We start from the raw sequence: 27,806 nt of genomic DNA, 5'->3' as shown, positions 1-27,806 counted from the left end.
CTAGAGAGTCAAGGCCCCTTGGTACAAAGTGTGTACTCTTTGAAGATACTCACTCTGGGTTGCTTCCTGTCCTGGGCCAGACAGCCACAACCAGCCCAGACAACCTGCTGCTGGAATGTCCCATGGGCACAGGCAACTGGGCTTTACCACATCCAGCGCCTAGAAAGAAACTGGCCAAGTCATTCACTCTTTCTTCTAGTTGTCTTGGGGAAGGATCTAAAAACTTCCTGAGGGGCATCCCTATGCACTGAGAAGCACAAGGCAAGGGACAACAAGGGAAGAATGGGCCTTTCACAGCCTTGCAGCCATCCTGGCTGGGCAGCCACAGTGGTCCCACAGCATAGGTCTTGCTAGGCCCAGGGAAGCCTAAGCCTTTCTCTCAGTGGGTTCCAGCTTTATCCATGGCTTCACCATCCCTTAGACTCCTCAGGGCTTTTTTCTTGATTTTGAACTTTGCTTGGCAATGGTGTTTAGGTTCTACAAGACCAGGGTACAAATTATAGAAGGCACCTAAAGGAAACCTCAGTTTCTCCAACTCCCCCCCCTCCCCCGTCTTCAGAATTCATTGCCAGGTTCCCCTTCCTCATACCCTCTGCTCCTTCCTTTCTTCAATTATTTGTTTCATACAAATGAGATCACCTTAAACATGCTAAGTCTTCCTCTTCCTTATCCCTGTTAGGAAGTACATTCTGGATAAACATCACATCCTCAAGTTCTTTCCACCCCTCACGTTTCTGGAATCTTGGACCCAGACCTGGGGTTTATAAAGTCTGCGTCTTGAGAATCTGGATGAATCCGCCCACAACTGCCTCCACAGAAAGGGAGGAGAAGACAGGAGGAAGTGTCTCATGGCAGGCATCGGTGTTTGGACACTCTCCAGCCATCCATCCTCATTTCTCCTGGAGCTATCAGCAAGCAGGGCTCTCTCTACTCTCCAGTCCAAGGAGACAGGAGAGACAGCATCCTTACAGTGCCTCCATTGGAGAGGAAAGAAGTGCCGGGCTCTAAGGGGTCAGGTAAAGAGAGAGCGCTTGACCCCAGCTGATGCCAGCGAGACAGCTGTGATCTAGGACTGGCTTCCACTTCCAAATTCCACATGCTTGCCAATTTATCCAGAGTTCAAGAAAATCTTTTAACTCTTTAGAAATAAAAAACTCCCCTAGAGAAGGTCAGCATCATGCCTGTCACCCTGAAATCCCATGCCAGGGCAGGATAACTGACTCGGAAGACACTCCTCCCCACCCCCAGGGGCCACAAGCCAGACAGGCCCAACCAGGGAGGTACACAGACATCACTGAAGGTCCACCCTGGGCCTGGACTGCGGCCAGTAGGTGAGAGGTTCACTCAGAGATCTCCACACCCTGGAGGTACACCAGAGAAGGTAGGGGGAAGAGATTCAGGTAAGAAAGGATGGGGGGCAGGGGAGGACAGGAAACCAAAACCAATCCTCCTTCTGGCATCTAAAAGGAGCGTAAGACATCAAAGAGCCTAAGTGGGCACATGCTGGCAAGGAAAGAGAACCAGGCCCTGGGTGTGCAAACAGTGACATGAGGTCAGATGGGGGACAGACCTTGACTCTGCCCCTCACTATCGATGGGATAGGTTTTGCTGCTGTTACTTTGGATTTTCGTTTGTTTTCAAGACAATGCCTTATACTGTAGCTTAGGCTGACCTGGGTACTCTTTATCTCACTACATCGCCCAGGCCGACCTCTCAGCTATCCTGCCTCAGCCTCTTGAGTGCTAGGATTAGTCAGGAGCCTACACGCTCGGCACACAGCTGTTCTCCGCTCACTGCTAAGTCCACGGGTGTAAGGGATGACGATGGCGTTGCATGCTTGGCAGATTGCCATGATGATATGGAGTAACAGAACAGGCACATGCTCCTGGTTAGGGTGGCGTGAGTGGACAACCCGGACAACTTACAGTCACACTAAATGGAACGTCAGTTAGCTTCCATCCAAAGGACACCTCACATGCAGCTGTGAAATCCCCTTCCCTGCCTCCATTTCTAATCCAATTCTAAGCAAGATGGCGCACTCCCGTGATGCTCAGAGCAGAGTAGAGATGACGCTACCAGCCGGCCAGAGTTCAGAAGAGAACTGGAAGCCAGCGGTTCTTACCTACTTTTCTAAAAGATCCACTGAAGCCTGGCCTAGAACCACACCTCTAGCAGCTGGCAGCATCCTGTTAACAGCCCCTCCCTGCACCACCTGTCCTGTGGCTCCAACACACTGAAGGGGCAGAGCTTCAGGTCCCGTGCTCGTCACAGTAAGGGAATACCAGGCATTCTTCAACTACAGGCTGCCCTGGCCCCTTGGGTGCTTCTGAACACTAAGGGTGGAGCATGATGGACCTGCTTCCTCTTCCGTGTGGGAGGAAAGCCTTAGGAGCCCTGCCGAGTCCGGCTGGCGAGCTGTCCAAGGCACTGTAGCACAGCCTCAGAATCTTTTGGGGGCTCTGGGCCTCCATGCGGCATCACCTTGCATACAGGGCAGACTTTTCAGTTTCAGTCAAGATGATTATTTAATAAAACTCCATGACATGAGCTTACAATAACAGGCACTGTGCCATCTCCAGCAGAGAAGTACCTGAGACGGCTTGATTAATGGTGAGTAACCTCAGATGAGTACTATAAAGAGCACTTCAAACAATGAATCGAAGTGAACCGGAGCTTCGTGTTTTGACCCACCACTCTTAGCTCTCTTCCACCAAGGCCCATGAGCATAGCTGGGAGACACTATATGGTAACTCTCCTGACCACTCCAACAGGCTTGAAATCTGTCTGCTCCTCCCAGCCCAGAACTTCACAAACATCTCAGTGGAAATGAATGAGTTACACACTGACTAATACGCTTTGGAGCTTGGGGGAGGAGATATCTTGTGAATTCTAGCTATTACTAGGACATAACTCAAATAATGAGCATGCTAAGGTTTAGCGGCTTCCTGCCCTCCTCAATCCCCCTTCTAATCACAGTGGCTTTCCAAGTCATTTAATAAAATGGGAAGAACTCGGGTCTGGGTATCTGGTTCAAGAGATGGCGCTGAAATCCACCAAGTGTACAGTGAAGGCACCTGACCCCTGAGAACCTTAGAGGGTCACGATAGCATGTCTCAGGAGGCCCTTAGTGTTGGGGTGTGTGCCGCCGATGGGAGTCTTCCCCACATGGTTGTCATGGTACCCCTCATGTTCCTCATGCTGTCCTCTGGGCTGTAAGGAGTTTCTGAGATGTTGGAGTTATTTTTCATGAGCATCACAACTACTCCCCAGAACACAAAACCAATGGGTGGCAGCCCCAGCACTCCCAGCTACATGTCACTTCCCAGCATTCCACACTTCTCTCTTTACTTTCCAGAAACACCTACATTCCTCAGGTCCCCCTGGGATCTCTCTGACATGCCTCATGGGCCACCTGTCTTACTTAAAGTCAAGGGGATGCAGACTCAGCAGAGATCTGTGGCTAGGTGGGTACCTTGGCATTCTGCAGGGGAGGCTGATAACTGGACGGCCGGTAGAACACCCTCTGGGTAGCATCAGTGTGGATGTCGCCCAGGAAGAGCTCCTCTACCAAGTGGTCCAGGCTGTGGTGGGGATATTGCTTCTCCACACGGATGAGCTGCAGCTCGTGCATGGCAAAGTTCACAGCCTTGGTGCACTCGTGGTTACTCTCTTCTTGCCAGAGGTCATAGGCCACGTCCTGTACCCAGAGACCACCAGGAGCCAGGAAGCCTGGGCAAGTTCGGTTCACTAGTCGGCTGAGTTGTTCAGCAACTGCCTCTGTATGGCAGATGACTTGGACGCCATGAAGCTGGTAGTCAGCCTCAGTGCCCCCACGGATGATCCAGGATGCCTGGCGCAGGCGGATCTTGCCTCGGATTATAAGCGTATAGGTGGGATCTGTGCAGCGGTTGCTGCCGTAGTAAAACTGGTAGGCCTTGAAGGTGTTATTGTTGTAGAATCTGTAAGATCTTGTGACGAACTCCGGCCCCGACCTCACTTCACAGCTGTTGAGGAACAGAGCAGGTAAATCTTGAGTAAATCCAGTGGCACATGAAAAGTCACTGTAGTAATAAGACCAGTGATGACCATGTCCTTTACAAACGTTAATTGAGTGAATGTTCACAACAACTCAGGCATTGTATATGATTACCACTCACGTCTGAGGAAACGGAGTCAGAAGAAAGCAAGCGCTAGAGCCTGACCATGAATCTAGGCAATGCAGCCTCAGTGACTGACCCTAACCAGTCTAACCTAAAAGTTTTTCATTCATTGTATGTGACACGGGCCTCATAGGGACGTTCCCTTCTCTCTGGATAAGAGGGGACAGTGAGCCTGCCACTGGTCTATATAAGGAACCTCCCTGGTAGATCAAAAGGATTCACGAACACTTCAAATGATGAAACTTGTCTAAGGTGGTCCTTTGTTCTGATATGGAATCTTGGCAGAAATGGAAGTTTGCCTTTCTATCCACTCTATTATGCTCTCAGTGGGGAAAGATATAAAAAAAAAAAATTAAATGGGAGCAAAGCTAACATAATAAGAGAGACCAGGACTCCTTTGGTGTGTATTGGTTGACAAAGGGGACATGTCCTTAGATAAATGCTAGGCTCCCAAGCAAAATATCTCTTGGGCTCAGGGACATCCTCATAGGGTTTGCCATCAATCCATATACACAGCAGAGGCTGTACCAGTAGAGGGAAGGGATTCCTTGAATCACCGCCCAGAGTTTGTCTATGAAGCTGGCTAGACCCTAGTCTTTCCAGTTACAACTCTTGGCTCATCAGAATTCTACCTCTGCTCATAAAGAACTCTGAGCTGAGCCGATGGTATGGCTAAATCAAGCACAAACACAGGTGCTTCTTAAAATTGTCCACAATTTAGACTTTGAGTTGGCAGACGCATGAGCAATAACTACGACTTAATGCAAGTACTTTTGTTATATCAACCTATCCACTGCTGTTGAATAATGCCTTACGGATGTAAAATGCATGATCATTTGAGCACTGGTCACTGGAGGTAGAAGAAAGAGGCAAAGGCTACCCTAGGCTTTTGGCCCAAAGGAACTGGAGTCTAGTGTGAGCTGTGAGAGAGGTCAGCAGAGGTAGGGAGACCTCTTCTCTTTTTTTTTTTTCTCTTAAGCTCAATATTAACACCTGTGGATTCTACCCTGAACTCAGTGTATCTCAGACCCAGTCATTTTTCCATTGCTCTCCCATCCTTTTCATGTAAGCCACCATTAGTTCTAGGCAGACGTGTGTAAGGCTCTCAACAGTCACTCCCAGCTTATGGTTGCTCCCATACATTTGCCACAAACAGCTGGAGTGCCCTTTCATAAAGTTGAATCAATCTCATTTTAAACATGGACCAGGCATGGCATCATTCATTTGCTTTCAAGTTTCCCTAGATTAGAAGACCTGTTAGCTGGACACAGCAGCACATACCTGTAGTCCCAGCTATTCCTGAGGCTTAAGCGAGAGGATCACTTGAGTTCCGAGTTCAAGGTTAGCCTGGGCAACACAATGAAACTCTGTCAAAAAAAGAAAGAAAGAAAGGAAGGAAGGAAGGGAGGGAGGGAGGGAGGGAGGTAGAGAGGGAGGGAGGGAGGGAGGGAGGGAGGGAGGGAGGGAGGAAGGAAGGAAGGAAGGAAGGAAGGAAGGAAGGAAGAAAACACAACAACAAGAAAAAGCCTACTCCAGATCAACAACTATAACCAAAAGGCCTATTCTGCAAGATAGCTCAGATCCACCCTCAGGGAGCTAGGTTGCAGGGCTGGGGTCAGTGAGGTCTCCAAGCTGATCAGGCCATGCTCACCCTATATGCAGCCATAACTTGGCTACTTTGTCTACATAAATAACAAATAACTCTTCCTTCATGAAGAAACTAGACATTCAGGGCCTATCCTAACTCTAAAATAAGGCTCTCTCCTCCCACACCTGCTGCAATCCCACCCCTCATTCTCTGTGTTCCTCTGCAAAATCTGTGACAATAGGGAACAAGTCTGTCAGAGTCACCACTATATACATAAAATATACACAACTGCTTGGCCCACAGCAGCCACCTAATATATGACCATTTTCAGGTTATAATTTCATTATAATTTCACATTTAAAATCCATATGCAAGAGATTTATTACACTTATTTTAAGAGACCCATTTTTAGCAAAAAAAAACTCAATGTCATAATTTTATAGGATTTTCTTTTGTCCATACATGTTTGGTTATTTTTTCCCAAGGTCACTGGAGGCTGCTATCCATATCCCAGGAATTGAGAGTAGGGAGGAGTCATCAGATCCCAGTTAGTCTTGTAAATGCTCAACAATTTAATGGGTAGAAAGAAAATCGCTGATCTGCCTCTAGGCTATTTTTAAAAGCTCTAATGGAAGATAAGCCAGAGCTCAAACTGGGATTAATCTCAGCTTCACAACACAGTAAAGAATCTAAGAACTGGCCAGTGGAGGCAGCACTTAACTTACCCCCAGCGCCCTGAAGCCATGGATTAAGTTACTAGAATATGGCGAGAATATTTAGACCACAAGAAGCTTTGCAGTCATGTTTCAGGGTTGGTGAAACACAGACGCTTAATTTCACTTGCTAATGGTTTCTCTTTATATGCAAGTGGTCCCACAGAGTTCAGTAAACAAGGATCTATTCACTCATATTGTGTAGTTAGCAGTGCAATGATACCATTGCTGCTTTGGGCATAAGATTTCTATAGCTCTTAGCTCTGCTTAACCAACCAGTTTCCAAGAGTTGCCTGGTTCTCAGTTACTGTGTATTCCACAAAGTCAGCATCTAAACCCACCAGAGGGGTCTTCCTTAGATTCTACTCCCAGACAGCTCTCTTCCCTTTCTGTCTCAAGTCCAGTTCTTACCCTGTGGAAACCCAGTGGCCTTCGATGGTTGGGGGCATCTGCACAGTGATCCGAGCACCATTGTGGAGATGCTTGAGCATATGATGGCACTGTGACTCCTTGAAGGCCCTCCAGGCACTTTTCTCTAAGGACCGAGGATGTGATCTGCTGTCTGGATGAAGGAGGGCAGAACCCTCTCCCAGCCCTGAAAGACAAGAGCAGAAAGTAAACAAAAGAGGCAGCATCAGGTGTGAGTCAGGTAGAAAGTTATGTCTAGAGCTGGGAGTGGCTGCCGTGGAAAAGCATGCTTACTCCACCAGGCTGCACATACATAGTACTCTCTCTCTGGGAATTCCCAAGCCAAAGTGGGGAACACTCTTGGAGATCGTTTCCCAGGTGGAAAACCAAGGCCTGTGAGAATCAGAACCTAGCTTGCTTGGGGCCACTCAGCTAGTCCCTTGCAAAACCAGAGTTCGGATGCGTTCACCAAGGTTTCTTACTTCTTCGCAAGCACCTGCATGGTAGAGCCTTGAACGGACCTTACAAGGTCAATTCAGAGAGGCCTGTTCTAGAGCAGTGGTTCTCAGCCTTCCTAATGCTGAGACCCTTTAATACAGTTCCTCATGTTGTGGTGACCCCCAACCATGAAATTATTTTTGTTGCCACTTCATAACTGTAATTTTGCTACTGTAGTGAACTGTCATGTAAATATCTGTGTTTCCCGATGGTCTTAGGCAACCCCTGTCCGAAGGGGTCTCGATCTACAGGTTGAGAAACACTGTAGTAGAGGCACTGAAAAAAAAAAGGTGAATTAAAGAGGGTGGGGGAAGGGGACATCAAGAAGGGTGCCTTCACAAACTGGCATGTTTAGGTGAGGAACAGAAAGAGCAAAGAGATCAACATTGGTGCAAACACAGCATGGAAGATGTGGAAAGAGAAAGGGTCAGGGACAGCTCTAAAGCTTCTGGCTGGGATCTGCTCCTTGGCTAGCCTCCCGCATGCGGATACTGAATCACAGTTTTTCTGGCCACCACAGACTCCAAATGGATGCCCTTGCAAATTAGAATCTTGGCTTTCAGATTTGTCATTAAGAGATGGCCTGAACTTTCAAGAGGAAAAGTCCAATAGGTGGGGTGTCAAGGCCACTGTGGGTGTCGTCACCCTTAAAACCTGCAGGCTGGCTGCTCATATTTAGCTATCTGCTATCAGTGGCTCAAATGCTCAGAGGATGGAATGGATTCTCAGTGTACAGTCCCAGCAGTTAGAAGCTACATGTCTTTGCATATGAGCTCTTGGGGTTCTCTTTGTAACATGCTGCCCTGTGGAGGGAGCAACTGTTTCTACTTATTAGCACTATTCAAACACAGTTGGGAGCCACGAGGAGGAGGAACCTATGGGCACCACTCAACTAACAAAAACCTGAGTGAGAGATTCTTAACCGAAATTGATGGTGATATGGCATGGTCTGAATGTGCAATGTCTCCCTACAGGCTTATAGTTTGAAATGTTGGTTCCCCACTTGGTGGCATTATTTTGGGAAGCTGTGGAACCTTCAGGAGGTAGAGCCTAGCAGGGAGAAATAGGTCACTGGAGGCAGGCATTGGAAGGTTATAGCCTGAGCCCTGCTGCCATTGCCCTCTCTGCTTTCTGGTCCAACTTAAACTGAAAAGCCCCTGTCACATGCTCCCACCACCATGGGCTACATTACTGTACTCTGACTTCCCTGCCATGATGGACGGAAACTCTCTGGAAGAAGGAGCCAGAATGAGCATTCTCCTTTGCTGTTATCAGATATTGTCATCACAGTGAGGTAGAAGTTACTAGTACAGGTGGTGTTCCATCTGAGGCTAAGACCACTTGCTTTTGGCCTGAGCTGCTTGCAGGTAATAATGAAAGAGGGCGATTGCTGTCTAGTGATGTCATTATTTATAGTCCTAATTATGGAGCGAGGGCTTCCGTTTCTAGGTTTTCATGGAGGGAAGGTGCTTCCTTCAGTGATGCTCCTAGCACCACCTTCCATCTCACATGTACTCTCCCAGATGGGTGGCCTGGGCGGTGGAAGGAGCAGCAAGCTTGCTGAACGCAGACCTTCCTTCCTTCCTTCCTTCCTTCCTTCCTTCCTTCCTTCCTTCCTTCCTTCCTTCCTTCTCTTTCCCAAACCAGCCTGTTACCAAAAGAGCACACACCAACACACGCGCGCACACACACACACACACACACACACACACACACACACAGAGAGACAGAGACAGAGACAGAGACAGAGAGACAGAGAGAGAGAGAGACAGAGAGAGAGAGAGAGACAGAGAGAAGAGCCTGCCCTGCTGTTGTTCAGATGTGGCACTGGGCCAGGTAGAAGGTCCATTGAGTCAGGAGCGAACTGCTGGCAACTCTGTGGTGGACACCATCTACACTGTGTGCACTCAGGGAGGATTTCTCACAGTTCTGATCATTCAGTACCTATTTGTCTGACATCCACAGGGATATGAACTAATACAGGGGACAAAAGTGCCATCCATCATACCTCTACCAACTCCAACAGTTATAATTATCCCGATGCCACTAAACATTCCTGTATGTCCCTTGTTAGGCAATCAAAGAACGAAATGTAATACAATCTGCTATCTGGTGGGTCAATAATATGATCAATTATAATGTGGCTGGCTTCAAATAGATCTTAATTAAAGTCCTAAGGCATGAGAGCTGGAGAGAATTCTACTTGAAATGTGACTCCAGCATTCAATAAAAATGCCAACATCTCAGTGATGACCAAATTATGTTCTAAAATTTGATTTGCAAACTCCTTTGCACTCTATGAATGCTCTCTCATAAACTCCTGGCTAATAAAAGCCAGGAGTGCAAGGGATGTGGGTGAAGTCGCCTGAGCTGAGTAGTCTGAGTTTAAAACTGGGTTTGTTGCTTACAGAATTTTATTCAACCCAAGACTTCAATGGTGGTTGAGATGCATCATTATTTTATCACCAGTGACAAAACACTTACATTTAACAATGACATAATGTTTCAACAATGCCCATGAATCATTCACAGCAGCCTCAGATGGCTTTGACATTTATCTGTTCAAGGAGATTTTGAATTTTCCAGGCCTTTGGTGGCAAATGTTTGTTCTTCATGTGTCTTGGTCACAAAACACAAACACAGCCTTATGTTTCTATGGGTATCCTTATTTTCCAGTCACTATGACAGACATGTTGGGTGAGAAAATATGGAATTGCAATTATCTTCCCACTGAGGACAAATTAACACTTGTTGCTCTGTTATAAGATCTGTTTACCCTTCAGAGTAGTTTTCTTCTCAGGCTCTGGGATTCATTTATCAGCAGGTTATAGAAAGAGCATGCATGCTGACTCAGTAGTTGACTCTTGATTTTCAAAACCAACCTACTTGCAACTAAACTCCAAACAAGGAGCACAAGATACACACACAGGAAGCAGGGTGGGGAAAGGTGAATACTTCTGTCCAAGTTGCCACAGGCAAAAACAATGTCATGAATCAGGAGTTTAGCTCAGTGGCAGAGCCCACCACACTCTTTTTTTTACCAATACGTATAGTCCAAAGAGACTGTGACTCCCATCGGTGGTAAGATGCACACTCACTACAAAGATCTTAAAGTGGAAGAAAGAGAGGAAGGGCATCTCGCAGTTGGTGAAATATACTTAGGCTGATAAACTCACACAAATTACTCAACCTCTCTGAGCTTCAGCCCACTTATGGGTAATGTTGCTCCTCATGGGCTTGGTCTAATTCAGCACAATGCATTTCATGCACTGTTAGCACTACTGTTCCAGGTAGTAATAACATTCTTAAGCCAATCTCAAAAACTCTCTCCCAACAAACAGTTAAAGCAATGGTGTTCCAGCACTGCCCACCCTTTGAGCTCTGAGGAGGACCAGGTACTCAGAATTAAGCCTGGGCTGGCAGACATGATTCTGAAGAAGAGAGCAAAGATTGGGGCTGGCAGCCTGTGTTCTAAAATGATTCTGAAAACGAGGAGAGCAGGGAGTAGAACACAGAGCACCAGGCACCTGGTTCTTGACAAGCTGTGCTCAGCTTAACAAATACCTATTAATTATTTGTGTATTTTAGAGTCAGGAAGTACAAATCTGAATTAAGGTGAGTTTTGTTGGCTTAGAGGTCTAGATAGGAAATGGCTAGAGACGACCAAGGGAGGCTCTGGGAATAAAGCCAGGGACTCAAAGGCAGAGGCAAGAGTGATGGTTAGTAATTAGACGGGTCATTCAAAGGAATGGACTCACACAGGGAAGGAAAGTTATGGTTGTGTTTTTAGCCAGTGGTGAAAAGTAAAATCCATTATGCAAATTATTGGAAAGTAGGAGACAAATGCCAACCTACTATGTGGCTCTTGGTCATGAACACAGCTTAGGAACCTAGTGAGGTAGCCAGTTCAGCCAGGGAACAGGTGACCAGCAGGTAGAGAAGATTCAACAAGTGTGATGGTGAGTTTATAGTGTGTGTGTGGGTGGGGTGGGGTGGGTGTGTTAATAATTGTATACATTTATTTCCCATTGTTACAACAAGCTACCTGAGGCTAGAAAAAATTTTAATTATGTTGGGTTTTTAATACAGAGTATAGCATTGATTTTTGCTTGGCTCTGCTGGGGGCTGTGGCTTCTCACATTGTGCTGGCTCATAGCATGCTTGATGGCATTGTGATGGGAATACACTCAAGAACAGGTAGGGGCTCCATGTGATCTGTTACAGCAACTGGCTTTTGAAAGGATGGAATTCATTTCCTGAGACCAGCATTAATTCTCTCCAAGGGCAATGCCTCCAATGATTTAATCCCTCCCCAACAGGCCTCACCTAAGGACCCACATAGCAAAAGAGGAATAGTCCTTGGAACTGAACAAGCCTAGAATTTTGTGTATGCTTAGATCAAACTTGGAGTTTTGGGCATACTTGGATCAAACCTAGCACTTTGTGCATGCTAATCAAGTACATGATTACTGAACATCCCCATCCTAGGTCCTCTTCTCATTTTTTTTTAAAACAGGGTCTCACTAGGTTGCCCAGCCACCCTTAAACTCATTCTGTACCTCAGGTTGGCCTTGATCTTTTGGGCCTTCAAGAAACTGTGATTATAGGCAGGTTCCACTACTTGACATCACCACACAGCTTCCTACACATGAACCCCTTGAAGGGCATACCATGTCTTAAACATATTTGTGTCTGTCTTCTTTCTATTTGTAGGTGGATAAAACTGTTTCTGAGTTTTTTGGCTGATGTGAAAAATATGGATGACCTTCTTTCAAGGGCTACTTCTGTTTAAGGTCTAGGAATTAGAAGCTCATTTGATGTATCCATTTCAGTTTTGGGAAACACTAAAGCCAATATCCTTACACCTCACCACTTCCTTTTCAAGGCATAGTCTAGATGGGCCAGTTAAGGAGCCCAGCCTTAGACTTCTGGTCAACCCAGGGGCCTTTGTGGTCACACACCACTTGACAATTTACTTTTCATGTTGCCTCATTTGGTCAATCACTAGTTACCACTCAAGCATGGGGACACCGAGGTACATTTATGAATAGTTGGCCACAGTGCCCACTGACAGGGAAGCTCTCATCACTGTTCTCAGTCCAGGGGAATTCTGAGTAAGTCAGCCATTAAACAACTTCTCCAGAAAGTGATCTCAAGCATGGCCAGGACCCAAATAAAATCATTATGGCAAAAGGGTGGTTTCTTTTGAGGGAGTGTGAGGGTAGGAATAATGTGGAAGTCTGGAAGGAAAATGGTCACCTAGTGAAAACAAATTAAGTTCTGTGAGGTTAAGCATTTATAGATTATCACTTTCCAAATACTACACAGATCCCAGAATTCTGTAAGGACCGCTCACATGTGTGCACAGGGGCAGATGTGACCTGTCACAAGAGTGATACACCCACAGGTAGGTGAGTTACTGCACCCAGGAATCTTAGATTTTGCTGTGATCTTATCCACCAATGTACTCACTCACAACAGTCTGCTACTTAGTAAGAATACCCAACATCAGCAACTAAAACCCAGATTTGCTTGAATAAGAGGAAGCACAAGGTCAACTTTTACATTGCAGTTTGTATTCTAAATAACGAGCCAGGTGCTCAGCTGTTTACATCACTTGAAAGCACAGGTAACGAACGCTCTTGAAGGTGGTACTTAGCAGAGCTTTCAAAAGGATGAAGCTGGGACTCCTAATATCACCCACACATCTCCTTACCAGACCCATGGTGCTCTCAGGAGCAAGGCAGGCTACTGAGAAACCAAAGAAGATGCTTGAAAAGATGGGAAGGGAGGGAGGCAGTGGTTGTTCACCTTCTGAGAGACAACACTCATTTATTCAACAAAGGGCTAAATAACCACCGTGTGTATGGTTCTTCCTTATGCAAAGTCCATGGTTGACACATGGAAAGTATACGAGTCCAAATCCTTGATTTTTTCAATAACATTTTAAGAACTAAATTATCTAGGTAGGTTCTGGTTTCCACGTGCCCAGGCAGACTGACTGGGACGTAAAATCCTCTAAGCCATTTTTTAGATACCACAATGCAAAATTCACCAGAAAACAACTTTTCAAGCACACATGGGTAATATTTGATCAGACCAGTCTCCAGAGACGTACCCTAATACCTAAAATGTAATTTTAAAATGTAAATAAATGTAATGTCAACACATTAGCAATACTGTCTCGGAGCGGAGTTTTGAAGGATCCTTTCCTTAAAACTCATTTTGCAGCTTTCCCTACTTTACATAATGTGTGTGCCTTGATAATCAGAGGGGTACAGCATCTCAAGTCAGCACTAGTGCTGATATAGAAAATAAGACTGATTAGTTTAACTACAGGTAATTACTTAGCCATGAAATCGCCCTGCCCAATTAAACAAGCAGTCATTACTGTAAAGCATGCTTTGAAGTGGATATGGGGAGATAAGCTCCAGCATGGCTCCCAGGTTCTGGAATAAGAGCTTGTATGCTGCAGATGGTACCTTGCCTGAATACCATCCAGGCCCTGATGCACACCACACTCTTGTTTTTAGTTCCAAGTTTCTTTCCAATGACAAACAAAAATGAAAAGAAGTGCTTATACTGTCTGTAAACCTTCATACAGGAAATAGGTACTCTTTAGAAAAAAACATAATAAAGTGAAAATTTCACATTCTGGCCTTTGGGATATAGGTTGAACAGAGATGGCCAAGTCCTGTGTGTGTGTGTGTGTGTGTACCACAAATCAATGATATATGCAAGTGCAGCATATATGTGTGCACTATGTATGGTATATGGGTATGATACATGTTTGGTATGTCTTTATAATATATGCCCATGTGTAGTGTTTGTGGTGTAGGTGGGTGCTGTTTGTATGTATATCACAGATACCTATGATATCTGTACCATATATACATGTGTGGTATGTGTGTCTACGTATCTGTGTGTGATATGATCTTTGTGCTGTATATGGTGTTTGTGTATGTACAATATACATGTGTGTTTTACATGCATGAAGCATGCTGGGGGGCATGTATGTATACTGTATATGGTGCATGTATATGTGTGGTATTTGTGGGGTGTGTGTGTGTGTGTGTGTGTGTGTGTGTGTGTGTGTGTGTGTTGGTACATGCGTGGGATTCCCAAAAGCAGACTAGAACAATGACTCACAGTGGGCCATCCTGGATCTGGGGTTCTCTGAATCACTTCTTCATTACCACTAGATAGTCTTCAGGAAGTCTTGGGAAAAGGGAAAGCCCCTCTTCAGCCCTGCACCTAGGAAGCAGTGGCACCCACAGGCAGTGACTCACAGATCAACTTTTGAACAATGGCTAGCTGAAGGAATAAAACTGGGGGGGGGGGCGCTTACAGAACAGAATACACTTCATGATTTCTCATACAGAGCCTTTCTCATAATTAGATATCTACCCCTCCATTCTCCAGAATAATTCACCCTGAAGTTGGGGAGAACCCCACCATAACCTGCATGCATACAATCATGACACAGTCACACAGGGTCCTGGCAGATGGTGGGAGGTGTTTTTCCAGAGTGTCCTGTGTGATCGTGGCAGATCTGCTGAAGGCACACCTGCTCTGTGTGTCCTGTGCCTCTACACATCACCATCACCACGCCAGCTCCTATCCCTGCTCCTCCATGTTGTATGCTTCACTTGGACTGTATCAGTCGTCACGTGCCCCTAAACACTATGCAGCTACAGGGTCCAATCACCCACCCTCATTTAGTTCTTTTATCTCTTGGGGGAGAGAATGCACATGACCATCACAGAACTCCTCAGTCACATGTGATGTGAGTCAGTCTATTTAACAAGAGACTATTAAACATCTGTCCGAGGTCCTTGCCCCCAACCAAGTGTGTACAAATAAGTTATGATCCTTTTCAGGATTCCATCTATGACAAAGAAGGGAAAGGGAGAGGAAATGTTTTGTTTGTTACGAAAACTACTGTCAGTAACATGCCATTTTGAAGATCTCTACTGGGCTCCACTTTAATATTTTCTGGAAGTTTGTTGGTTAAGCGCTGATTTGGCAATTGGCAGTTTTTAAAAGTCCACCTCCCTCTCCCCTCCTGGTCTCTGTGTGTATAGATAGGTTCATGTGGGTGCATTTCTCTGTGTGTGTAGGGTCACGTGGGTGTATTCCTGTGTATGAAGGCCAGAGAACAACCTCAGTGTCAGGCCTCCAGATACTACTTTTTTTTTTTTTTTTTTTTCTGAGATAGGCTCTCACTGGATCTCAAGCAGGCAAGCCTGGCTGATCAGGCATATGTCTGCCTCCGCCTTCCCAGCACTGGAATTACAAGTATGCTTATGTAGGTTCTGGGGACCCAACTCAGGTCCTGTGGCTTGTAAGGCAAGGCCTTTACCAACTGAGCCATCTTCTCGGCCCCGAAACATCTGATGGAATAGGTTAAATCAAAGGGAAGAATTACAAAGGTCCCCACTTCTCTGCAAAGCCAAAGGAGTCTACAAAAGTAGACAGTGTTTGAGAAACAACCGTCTCCCAACATCCGCTCCACCACAGAAGTGTGCTGGCTGTCCTGTCAATGTGGCCTCACTCATTCTCCACACCTTTGCTAGTCTGTGTCTAGAGCTGAAGGGGTTTTAAAATTTGACATGTGAACTTAACCGCCTTTTCATCCAAGCAAAAGAAAACAGGTGATAATGGATAGCTGCCAGCTGTGCACCTTTGTGATGCTCAAGAGGCTTCCTTTGGATTAAGTAGGGCAGTTGTTTGCACAATCTGAGGGAGGAGGAAAGCAGGCTGATGGGCACACTTCTATGCACACTTTGAACTTGGGTCTAGAACTACATTTACAGTTGTATAAAAGAGTTTTTAAAAGCCCCAAGCCCCAGGTCCCGTGAGAGCTAATTTACTCACTGATAGGATTTGGGAGGTGATTTATGACTTCTAATGAATTGAAATCGAAGTGGCTAGAGAATGGGACAAAGACTGGATCCCACACATAATGGCACTGCCACCAGCACCCTCGCTTGAGTCCTTCAGAAAGGACTGTGTTTTTCTCATTAACCTCCCTTGTCCCTGCAGCAAATCTGCACATGCAGTCTGAAACGTTTTTAAAGTCTCTACAAGTACATTTAGAGCCATATAACACTTGCTTTTATCTACAAAATTGCTATCATAGTCAAATAGTATCACATGGTAAGCAAATCATGCCTACATATCAGGAAAGAAATCGTTAACCCATTTGGGGATTTCCTTCTGACTTGTGTTTTTTACTGAAATATTTGAGCAGGCTCCAGCTTCCACGACAGAACTTTTTAGAAACCTATAAAACACCTATCTCTCAAATGGTACAGCTCACCAAGCCACTCTCTTGGGTCAAGTTGATTATACCGGTTTTCGGTTAAAATATTTCAATGCCATAAACATTGGGGTAGGGAGGGATTTCAAATCCTTTCTGGTGCCTTAGACTATCCTAACTAGTTTTGGCCAACCTTTCTGAGACCATGAGCATTTGTAACTTGAATAACTACTACTCCTTGTGTTGGCTTCTAGCGCCGAACCCACAACCCCCTCCTGGGTCTAAGTCGATCTTTGGGTAGCTTTTGTTTTAATAATTGCATCATTGCAATCTCCACGTGAAGTGGCATTCCTCTGTGAAGGTTTATCTAGGTTGTCCAATTAAGCTTTGCAAACCCCCACTCCCCTCTTTGTCTTCAGTTCACGTCATAAACACACAAGCGTGCTCTCTGGCCCTGCTCCTATTCACAGCTCAGACTGCCTCTTGGATTTCCTCCCTCTGTCTTGTTCATCTCCTGGCACCACTGGGGAGACTTCCCCAGATCCCAGGGGGTCATCAGACTCCTGACTTAAATGTGGGAGGTTTCTGGCTACATTGGACCAAATGACACTTGCATGTACGGGCTCTTGAAATCTGCCAGCTACTCCTATCTCAGTTGGGTTGGTAAATAGGTAGGCATATCAGCCTGTTTCTCAAGACGGGGGCGGGGGGGGGGGGGGGACTCAGAAAGGGGCCATAGTGCATTTGTGAAGATGGTCCCTGAAGTTCAACCGGCAATGATTTCATGCAAAAAGTCTATGGATGTGACCTTCTAAGTAACTCTCCATTTGGAGGTACTACTATCTTTCTCCAGACATTACAACAGTTTTCTTTTTTAAACAAGGGGGCAATTTTGCCTGTTTCATTCTCTCTCTCTCTCTTTTTTTTTTCCCCTTGTGTGTGTGGCAGCTGCTGTTTGATCTGTTCATTGGCTCTGATTTGTTTTATGTTTCAGCCAAAGATTAAAACTGCTCTGTAATTCTAAGCAGATGGGCCTAGAAGTTCAACCCTATAATTATACCTCCTCTCTTTTGCCCTGGAACTGCAAGCCTTCCTTCCATCCTGACTTTCAAGACACTGGGATGGCTAGGGCTCAGAGTACACCTTGGCAATCAATTGAGCAGGCAGGTTCACAAAGCCTTAGGGGGAACTTAGAAAGCTGTCCCAGCAGGACTACAAAGAAAATAGCACCCCAGAAGTCTGTAGCACTCCCTTTGATTCTCTTGAAGCAGGGGTCTCCACAGTCCCGGCCCCAACAGACCAGCTGCAGGTTTTGGCGTCAAGAGAACAGCGAAGTCACTCGGCTGAAACGTCAGGTGTCTGACCACTGCTCTGAACAGAATGACCAATGCCTGTTACAATGATCAACAACCACCTGTCGTAAAAGATGCCGTGTCCATCATCCCAACGCAATTGTCTTATTTTGCACTGTGCAATTTCTGGAACCCCTGTCGAGCGCAGATGTCTGGCTAAGGTTTTTTCTACAGCGCAAAAAGCAGCACCGGAAGACTTGAACCCATACCAGCCTGAGCGATCTGGGCGTGCAGCTCCTTCAGTCTGGCTTTCATGACCGGCTACCAAGAATCCCCTTGTGCCCAGAGAACTCAGCAGCACACTAAGCTTCAATGCGGAGCCAAGGTGCAAGCAGACTACAAACGCTGGTCCTCAGACGGCAGACAAACACCCGCGAGACGTGTCCTCCCTATAAACCATGCAGCTTTCTCTTTACAGTCTCGTAAAGGCCAGGACCTCACCGAGAGCCCCTGCTGCGCTCTGACAGCGGTGGAAGGGGACCGCAAAGCCTGCGATTTCGTGACAGTTTACAGCTGGAAAGACCCACAGAGTTGATAAAAAAAAGTTTTCCGTCGGCCGTGCAGCTACGGATGTGAGAGATAAAATGTGTCTGGGCGAGGCTCGCATCCTTCCAGAAAGAACACTGCCGCAGCAAAAAACCACTGTAAGCGCCGCTGGGGGGAAGGGGCTCTGCGCACCGGCCGCATTGGGCAAGTGGGCACACTGTGTCCCCAGCGACGGGTCGCGACTTCCCCTCGTCGTCTGTGGGCCGTTGGGAAGACGCGACCCTCCATCCACCCACCCCAGTACTCACCGTGCAACAGGAGGGCTGGGAATAGATATCCGAGCAGGATGCGGAGCACACGCGACATCTCCGGGCTCCTCGGGGCCTCGCTGTCGTCCTTCTCGGTCCCCTCCGCGCGCGTGCTCGGGCCGCTCCGATGCGGGGCGCTCTCGGCTCCTCGGCCGCAGCCCCCCGCGGGCGCCCGCCAGGCCCGGCCTCAGGCGGCCGCGCGCCCCATACCGGGTGGGCGCAGCGCGGGACTGCTGCGGGGCGCGCGCTCCCTCGGCGCCGTCGGGCCCCGGTCCGCGTGGGGTTCCGATCCGCAGCCCGGTCTCTCTGCGTCCCGCCCCGGCCCCTTGGATCCTAGCCCCAGTCCGGAGGCCCTCCCGGGCGCGCACAGCTCGGAGATGCAGCGGCCGCTACTGCCGCCGCGGCAGAGTCTCTTCATATTTGCAGGGCGCCGCGAACGGCTCGGAGGCGGGGCCGGGCCGGGGCGGGGTATCCGTGCGGCCCCGCCCCACGTCCCGCCCCTTCTCCCGCTCTTCTAGCCCCCCCCCCCCCCCCCCCCGCCTGAGGGTTCCTTGCCTCTCCCCCGCCTACTTGCTATCTCCTCCCATTCCTCTCCCACTTCCTCCAGGGCTCCTGCTTTTTAGCCTGTCTCTCTCTTCCATCAAGGGCCCGCCTTTCCCCTCTGCCTGAGCACACCTCCACCTCTTTACCCCTTTTTCTGCTCTTCTGCTCCGTCACCGCCCACTCTGTGAAAGCTGAGACCCTTGGGCCAGGGAGGAGGTAGCAGCTTGTGGCTCCCCATCACCTACTAGCTAGAAGGCAATGTAGTGTGCCATTCATCCTAGCGGCCTCTAACACGGACAGCTCTGGACCATTCCGCCCCATGCCACTTGTAGAAAGCATTTGCAAGGGAGTGATGAGGAGGGTCTTCAGGACTTAGGTTTCCAGCAGGGTCTCAGCGAAGCCGACTTTTATCTTGAATGCGAACTTATGAAACAGAGAGGGAGGAAACTGGAGGGAGTTGAGTTCTGGAAAACTGCTGCAGCTTTTAGGCTCCTCTGGAGGACACAGTGTTCTCTGCAAACTACTAACATTCTATGCCTAGGCGGCTCTGGGAAACACCATAGCCTTGTGGCTGGCCCCTACTTGTCCAGCTCAAGTTTTAGACTGCAGGGGTCCTTTCTCTTTGCTACCCCTTTTCTGTTAGGCTTGTTGAAACCGGAGAAATTTCATAGAACCTTGCATAGCCCTTTCTGAATCGTTTTCTCTCCCAGGACAAATAACCACGACTACGAAGCTGCTTTTATTTGTGGTCTGTGGTCTGCTCATGGTTGACATTGAACTTTATATCCCAGGGCAGGATAGCTTCGTCTTTCAGTCCTTCCATACTGGGCAGTCCTATAGCTGACTTACCTGAGAAGCCTTTCCTGTGCAAAGGTCTTACCTAGGTCCCCTCTTCTCCCTGGAAAAAAAACTTTACCAGACCCCAAAGATGACCATCAGGTCACCTCCTCCTCAAATCGGGATAGAGAGCAGACATGAGACCAGATGGAGTGGAAAACATTTATTGACTCAACTCCGCTGGTGTTTTTCCTAAATAAAACACTTTAGCTAAATGCTTGATTTCCCAAGAGGGCTTTCTGCCCCTTTGAACAAAGCAATAATTCAACTCCTTAGGCATTAGACTTTCAAAACTAGCTGGATCTTAGCATTAGCAGAACAGAAAACAGATGAAGATGCATCAGACAGTCCCCACTCTTCCAGGCTCTTTTCCCTGGGCTGGCCACGGGAGTTTTAATGTAATGCTACTGATAGCCTTTGATGTGTTTTCGTTCTTGTCATCATTATCTTTCTGTCATTAATATGGGATCATAATGCATAGCAGATGCCCGGTGCACAAGGATCTTGATAGAATTATCAGCACCACTGTTTGCAAATCTTGAAGATGAAAGAATCTCTGTGTGGGCAAAAATGGAGATCTCCGAAATGGCACCTAAGGAGAACAAACTGTATTTTGTCTTTCCTACTCTACTCAGTTTTTCCAGGTTTTGTTCCTGGCCATTGATCACTCTGGTTGCTAGTCTTGAGTAGCCGATAATGACTTTGGAGATATGGATGTTTCCCAAGGATCAATCAGATTTTCATCTTAAACTTTGACCTTGATGCCTTCATAGATGTTGGGCAGTAGCAAATGGCATGAATAGTGAGTGTACTTATGAAGAATAATGGCCTTGTCACCAAGAAAACATATTAGGTAGTGTGGAATTATTCTAAATCTTTTAATCATTTGACGTCTTTTAGTCTATTAGAGAATATTTGAAACAAGCAGGGGTGGTGGTGTGTTTCGTGTAAGTAAAGTGGTGGAGGTCATTCAACACCTATCAGCAGAAAAATGAGGCAATGCACTGTACTTCGGTAATGATTTGATTGTATTATTTAAATAGAAGAATAAAACCAAGAGGCTAGCCGTAATTTGGCATCATTCTGACAGTCAGGTTCTTTCAACTTTTGTTTTCCTAGCTGGTCTTACTGATGTGGCATAAACAAAGCCCAGATGATGTCAGCAGTTTGCAATTTGTTTTGTCAGTTGATTTTCCCCCATGTACTCTCTGAGATCTAAGTGCTGGACCATCTCAACATGATTATACCCAGAAATGTCCCAATGGGCTCCTGCCTACTGAGATCTAGATCCATCCCAACAATGGAGCTCATTGTCTGCATTATCCTCCCTCCTTCTCTTCCTCCTCCTCCCCGCCATCTTCATCCCCTTCCTCTGCTTCTTCCTTTTCTTCCCTCTCTTCTCCTTCTCCTCCTTTCTTCTCTAGACCATATTGAACAGATTCGATGTGTTGCCTAAGCTGCCCTTGGACTCCTAGAGTCAAATGATCCTCCGGCCTCATCCTCCCACATAACAACTGGTACTGAAGTTGCACTACCAGCACTATGGGTTCTGAGTAGCTTTTAGCTTTTGTTGTTAGCATACTTACTTGGAGAGAATAATAATGAAAAAGCACGGTATAAATCTGTCCTGGAGTGATGATGTTGGGCTCTGTGCCTAGAGAAGCACAACTGGGAAGAGCATTGCTAAGGAGATGAAAGGGTAATTGTGGAACCCAGAATCCTCAGAGCAACAAGTAAGAGCCAGGTAGCTCAGGTCTTGGGTAATGATGGAAGAGACCCTGCAATAGGTAGCTGGACAGGATTCTCTAAGTAGAATCAGCAAGGGTGGTAGAATATTTTAACACCTCACAAGTCCTTTGAGTCTGTTGACGGAGAAGAAGCTGTGCAAAGATCTATGTTCTCAGCCACATGGCACACTCCAAATTCCCAGGATTTGTGCAGTTACCAATACATTCATCAACTGATCTATTCCTACGTCTCCCATCTGTGGTGGTATTGTGTTCCCCCGAAATATTGTGCACTCTAAAAAACTTATCTGGGGTCAGAGAACAGAACAGCTACAATATTAAACATAGAGGTTAGGCAGTAGTAGCACACGCCTTTAATCCTAGCATTCCAGAGGCAGAGATCTGCCTGGATATCTGTGAGTTCAAGGCCACATTAGAAACAGCCAAGCATGGTGACTCACGCCTTTAATCCCAGGAAGTAACAGCAGGAAGCAAAAAGGTATTTAAGGTGTGAGGATGAGGAACTAGAGCCTGGTTAAGCTTTTAGGCTTTTGAGCAGCACAGTTCAGCTGAGAGGAAACCTAATCAGCTGAGGAAGGCAAGGTGAGGTAGCTGTGGCTTGTTCTGCCTCTCTGATCTTCCAGCATTCACACCAATAACTGGCTCCGGGTTTCTTTTTACTAATAAGAACTTTTAAGATTTGTGCTACACCCATCTGCTGGGAATTCTGAGCAGGACTCAGTGTCGTAGATGTGGCACAGCCCACCGCATTCAGAGATCAATTTGGCTTCATTTGCAGTGGTTGGTTGCCATACGTCTCTGGTATTTGAATGTTTGGTCCATAGTTGGTAGCTGTATGTAGAGGATTAAGATATGTGGCTTTGCTGGAGGGAGTAAGTCACTGAGGGCAAGATGTGAGGCTTCAAAAGACTCCAAGCATTTCCAGCTTGTGTTCTGCTTCCTCTTTGTAGTCTGAGGTGTGAGCTTTCAGCTGTTCCAGCCACCTGCCACCTGTTACATCCACTCTGCCATCATGGACTCTAACCCTCTGAAACTGTAAGCCCCAAATAAACCACTCTTTCTAGAAAGTTTTATTGGTCATAGTGTTTTATCACAGCAATGGAAAAGTAACCAATATATTTGCACAGGATGTGCCACAGCTTTTAGGCACAATGAAACAGTACACACACACACACACACACAACACACACACACACACTCACACACACATATGTATATGTGTGTATATATATGTGTGTGTGTGTGTGTGTGTGTGTGTGTGTGTGTGTGTGTGTGTGTGTATGTATATAGAGCAAGCCCAATGTCACTGCTGCTCAGCAAGTGAGGTCCCCTATGCCACCACTTGGCATTTTCCAATACAGTTCTTACAAAAATCAAGTGAATAGTGTGTAATCATGTGAGCCATTAGTTGTTCCAAGGATTCTGGGCTCTCTGTTTTGAGAGAAACTGATATATATTTAAGTGAGTGCAAAGAAGTGAAAAGCATACATTCCAAAACATGCTCAATAATAGACACATTTGAAAGCACTTTGCAACCTCTGTTCTGAAAGGCCAGAAGACGTCACCAGGAATAGATCTCCTCACAACATGCTGCGTGTCTGACGCAGGCTTGTGACTTGAGTAGATTTCTAAAGACTGGAAGCAAGGAAGGTTGAAAATTACTGTCTTGGCTACTGTCCTCTCAGCCCAGAGCCAGGGTATCCTTAGAAAGGATTCTATTAGGAGTTGTATTTCTAAAACCTCTCTAACTAGATCAAACTCTATTTAAAGTAATAAAATACAGATCAAATGTAACTTTGAATAGCACAAACTCATACCTTAATCAATTACAAGTCACACCACATTTCGGATTCTGGGGGCTTCTGGGGAAATTGATGAAGGGTTTGAGAGGGCAGCATTCTTCTGCTTAGTTCATTCATGGTGTGCACATCCCAGTATGCTGGCCAGCTGCAAAGAGCCAAGCACATCCAAAAGCATATACATGTGACAGTGATACAGTTTAGCCTACCATTCACCTTCTGTTACTAGTTTGGTGACTCATGGGAAGACACAGACCTTGAACACTTGGGGTCATGCCACAATGCCCGTCTTTGGGAGATTTATAGTTCTGTGACTCCTAAAATTATCATTCTTGTAGGCCAGTTGTCTGTCTGTCTAAAAGCTTGGCTTGCTCAACTAGAGCTTTTGGCTGTTTGAAGGCAGGAAGAAAGTGAGTTTTTTCTGTTTGTTTTGTTTCTCCTCCTATGGTGTCGTCATAAGTCCTTCAAAATGTGGACTGTCGGCTGGGTACGTGAAGCAGGATAAGCTCAGACAATCAGTGCAGAGTCTTAGGAAGAACAGTAGTACCCTAAGCCTCTGAAAAGACATATCATGGCAGCCACAGGAAGACACAAGAACACTGGTACTCACCAGGGCCTGCAGAGGTTGTTATGGCATACCTAGTAACATTCAGATATGGCAGGAGCAGGCATATTTGCTCAGTGGTCAAGTATTACTTAGCATGTGCAACACCATGGGTTCCAGCCCCAGCAACGCAGGTAACAACCACAATGACAACAACCCATGGAGATTAAGAATATCTCAAATGCTAAGGAGCCAGGTCATTTGGCTCCATCCTCTTGGCTGTGTGACTTTGGGCATGTTACCCTGACTAGGCTCCAATATATTCCTATTTGACCAGATGCCTACCTATAGTTACGCATTACATAAATGGATTGTAAAAATAACTCCTGACAAGAATGAATTTAGATTTTACCATGTCTTCTCAACCAATGCAAAATCACCCCCCAGAGGGTGAAATACTGAGTTGCTATTCATTGTTATTTATAACTCTTGAAAAGTATTTTGTTTGCTACTGTGGGTCATGCAATGTTCACAATTCAATATGAACTATAATTATGATGTGACCTAGAACCCATTGTTTTAGTCTGGCATTATATAAATTTTCATCAGCACAGGCTTGGCTTTAGAAGGATATAATTCTGAAGGTTGTAAAGAGATCTAGGTAATGAAGGTTATTTATATTTGTACTGGTCGCTAATATGGTTCATATTTAATAAACTAGAAACTTAAGTTTATGGATGATTAAAATCATTTTATTATTCCTTAATCTCATCACCCTGAACATGCCATAAGCAACTACAACTTGAGAACATTTGGCAGAATTTCAACGTATTTATATGAAGGAAATATTTTATTTGAAGATAAATTTGGGGAGCTGAATGCTGACATTCAGACAGAATAAATCCAATGCCATGATTTGTTCTTGCTGTATTAGTTATACTGAATCCTTATGTGATAATACTATTCTTGATTACACATAATATATGATTTTCCAGAGACACAGTTAAGCATCTGTCCACCATGTGACCACCGTCCAAAGACCAAAGTCAAAGCCAAGAAGAAAATTCTGATCTGAATTGCATGACCAGGGCCCCACAGAATAAATCTTTGATGCCTTACACAATAATCTCATGAGTTCCTGTCTCCTTGCACGTTCAGTAGCTCAATCTAAGCTTGTTTGTCTTTAGTTTAGCTAGCTTGGCTATCACTGTCTGTCTTTGCAGGTGGGAAATGGAGGTCTTGTCTTTAGTTTAGCTAGCTTGGCTATCACTGTCTGTCTTTGCAGATGGGAAATGAAGGTCAAAGAGAGCAAATGGTCTACTTCAAAATCACAACTTTATACTATTTCCTCCTTAAGGTTTCCGTTAGTTATATAATGTTCACCTCTAAATCTCTATTATCTCCTACCTCCCCCAGGCAAAAATGTTTGTAACCTGTTTGTAGACATTTGCACACTTATTCTCATTGTTAGTATCATAATTTAATGTGTGAAGAAGTATACTATTAACTTTTAGCTTGGAAATTACCATCTGTAGAGTAGGTAGCTGGACCCATCTGGTGACTCAAAGGTTGCCTGCTGCTCTGAGGCTCTGAATATTAGTGTGATGCAAGTAGTCTGCACCTTTGTGCAGTTGCACTTCTCGTTGTGTAGTGGAAGAGAAATGGGCCAAGTAGAGATGGCCCTGCCCAGTAACACTTCATCTCTCTGAAACTTAGGTCTCTTAATAGAGGTCAGCATCAGGACCAGATTCAACATAGTCAACAGTGGGGCTTAATCTTAGCACTGTGTGACACTTTCAATTTTCAAAAGGCTTCCAAATCTTGGTCTTCATGCGATTTGGAGAAGTCCAGAGGACATCGGGGCCATTCTGAGGGTAAGAGAAAGACTACCCCTAATCTAGAGTCTTCTCTCCAGAACCTGGTGATTCTGCCGCTCTCATCCTAATGGAGAAAACAAGAGACACAAGCTTGAACAGACACAAGCTCTGAAAACCACCAGTGTTCTGATCTCCGTAGACCGAAAACTAATTAGCTCTATAAACAGAGGAAAGCGTTATATGCTTATGGTTCATTTTGTCAGGCTTGTCTTCAAATTTTTCACAGGCTATAGCTAGTGCCTCAATTATTAGTTATACGCAGATTCTCGGTGGATGAGATAAAACCAAAATATTTAACTGCAACGAGCATACCGAATTAAATGAAAAACAACAGAACCCTGGCAAATGAGGCTGTGAAAATAGAGGGAGGAGTAAGAAACCCCGTCAAGTGCACATCTGAGCCCTTAGGGAGTTCCTGAGCCAAGAGTCAGACAAGGTAACAAGTTCACCCAGAACAAGCCACAGGGCTGGCATAATACGAAGGAAGGGCTCTCTGAGTGCAGACTAACATGGCCCAGAAGGCTGCTCTTGCTCCAAAGGTAAGGGCACACAGTTTTGAGGACAGAATACCCCTCCATGGAGGATGAGTGTCCCAAAGCACAGATTCCACCAGATGCCCAGGAGACACGGCAGGGAGTCAGACCACGTAGCTGCCCTGCCCTCAATTCTTCTTCTCTTGGAGTTTGGGAATGTTAACTCTAAAACAGCCAGTCGAGGCAGACAGAAGAAGATACTGCGATGACAGAGCTTCACTCTGGGGAAGTAGCATCTTCCCTGGGGTGAATGGTGAGAGTGGGGCCAGCCAGCCAGAGGGATGAAAGACAGAGGGACACCAAGGCCCTTCGAAGTCAGAGTTCTAGCACATAGATATGGAAATCAGGCCTTCTTCTCCTCCACCTTTTACTTCTATGTTCCCCCTTACAATGATCAAAAAATTGGAAATCATAGACCTAATGAAGTGTTGTTTGTTAAATTGTTCAATCAACTGTATACTGTTGGCCTTTGCTATCACAGACTCAACCAATAGCCAATAGAATACTTGGGGGAAAGGTTGCAACTGAAATGAACAAGCACAGGCTCTTTTATTGTCTCTATACCATAGCACTAGGGTATAGCAACTGCTTACATGCCATGTGTATTGTAAAATCATCTACAGATGATTTAATGTCTACAGGGGGTGATATGCAAATAGCGTGTGTGTGTACCAGATTCTCTGGAAAGCCATGTGATGCCAAGGTTTGAGCATCTAAGGATTTTTATATCTATAGAGGGTCCTCAAACTTAGTTGCTTGTAAATCCCACGGGACCCAAGTCTTTCCTCTTCTACAGCTATTGTTGATGTTGGCACTTCTGGAACTAAGTTGGGCTCCCCTGTCCAAGCATCCAAGTAGTGTTTTGCTTTGCCACAAGTTCCTGGTTTATAGCCATTGGGTATATAGATAAGACATGTAGTCTTGTTTTGTTTTCATTGTTTGAGCAGGGTCTGACTATATAACTCATGATGGTCTTAAGCTCACAGTCCTGCTCAGCTTTCTGGGTGCTAGGATTACAGGCACATACTATCATGCATGTTTCTCATTGTATGAGTTTTTAACAGTGTAACTATCCGTGGTATTCCTGGTTTTGCTTTGTCTTCACTTTGTACAATTCCATGTCCTCTTTCTTGTGATAGGCTATTATGCT

The 27,806-nt window shown here is 45.9% G+C and overlaps 1 protein-coding gene across 1 annotated transcript in view; it reads right to left on the bottom strand.

Annotated features, from left to right (window-relative positions):
• Positions 1 to 19,219, bottom strand: part of Apcdd1 (APC down-regulated 1) — a 31,715-nt gene extending 12,496 nt beyond the window's left edge. Inside the window, exons 1-3 of the mRNA XM_036205208.1 lie at positions 18,776 to 19,219; positions 6,873 to 7,056; positions 3,473 to 4,004 (exon numbers count right to left, since the gene is read on the bottom strand). Coding sequence (XP_036061101.1) covers positions 3,473 to 4,004; positions 6,873 to 7,056; positions 18,776 to 18,833 — 774 coding nt within the window. The 5' untranslated portion in view covers positions 18,834 to 19,219. The remainder of the gene's footprint in view (positions 1 to 3,472; positions 4,005 to 6,872; positions 7,057 to 18,775) is intronic.
• Positions 19,220 to 27,806: the final 8,587 nt, after the last annotated feature.

This window comes from Onychomys torridus, chromosome 13 (genome assembly GCF_903995425.1).
Source record: "Onychomys torridus chromosome 13, mOncTor1.1, whole genome shotgun sequence".
Classification (NCBI taxonomy): domain Eukaryota; kingdom Metazoa; phylum Chordata; class Mammalia; order Rodentia; family Cricetidae; genus Onychomys; species Onychomys torridus.
The sequence above is the reverse complement of the archived record's forward strand: the minus strand, read 5'-3'. Positions and strand labels throughout refer to the sequence as shown.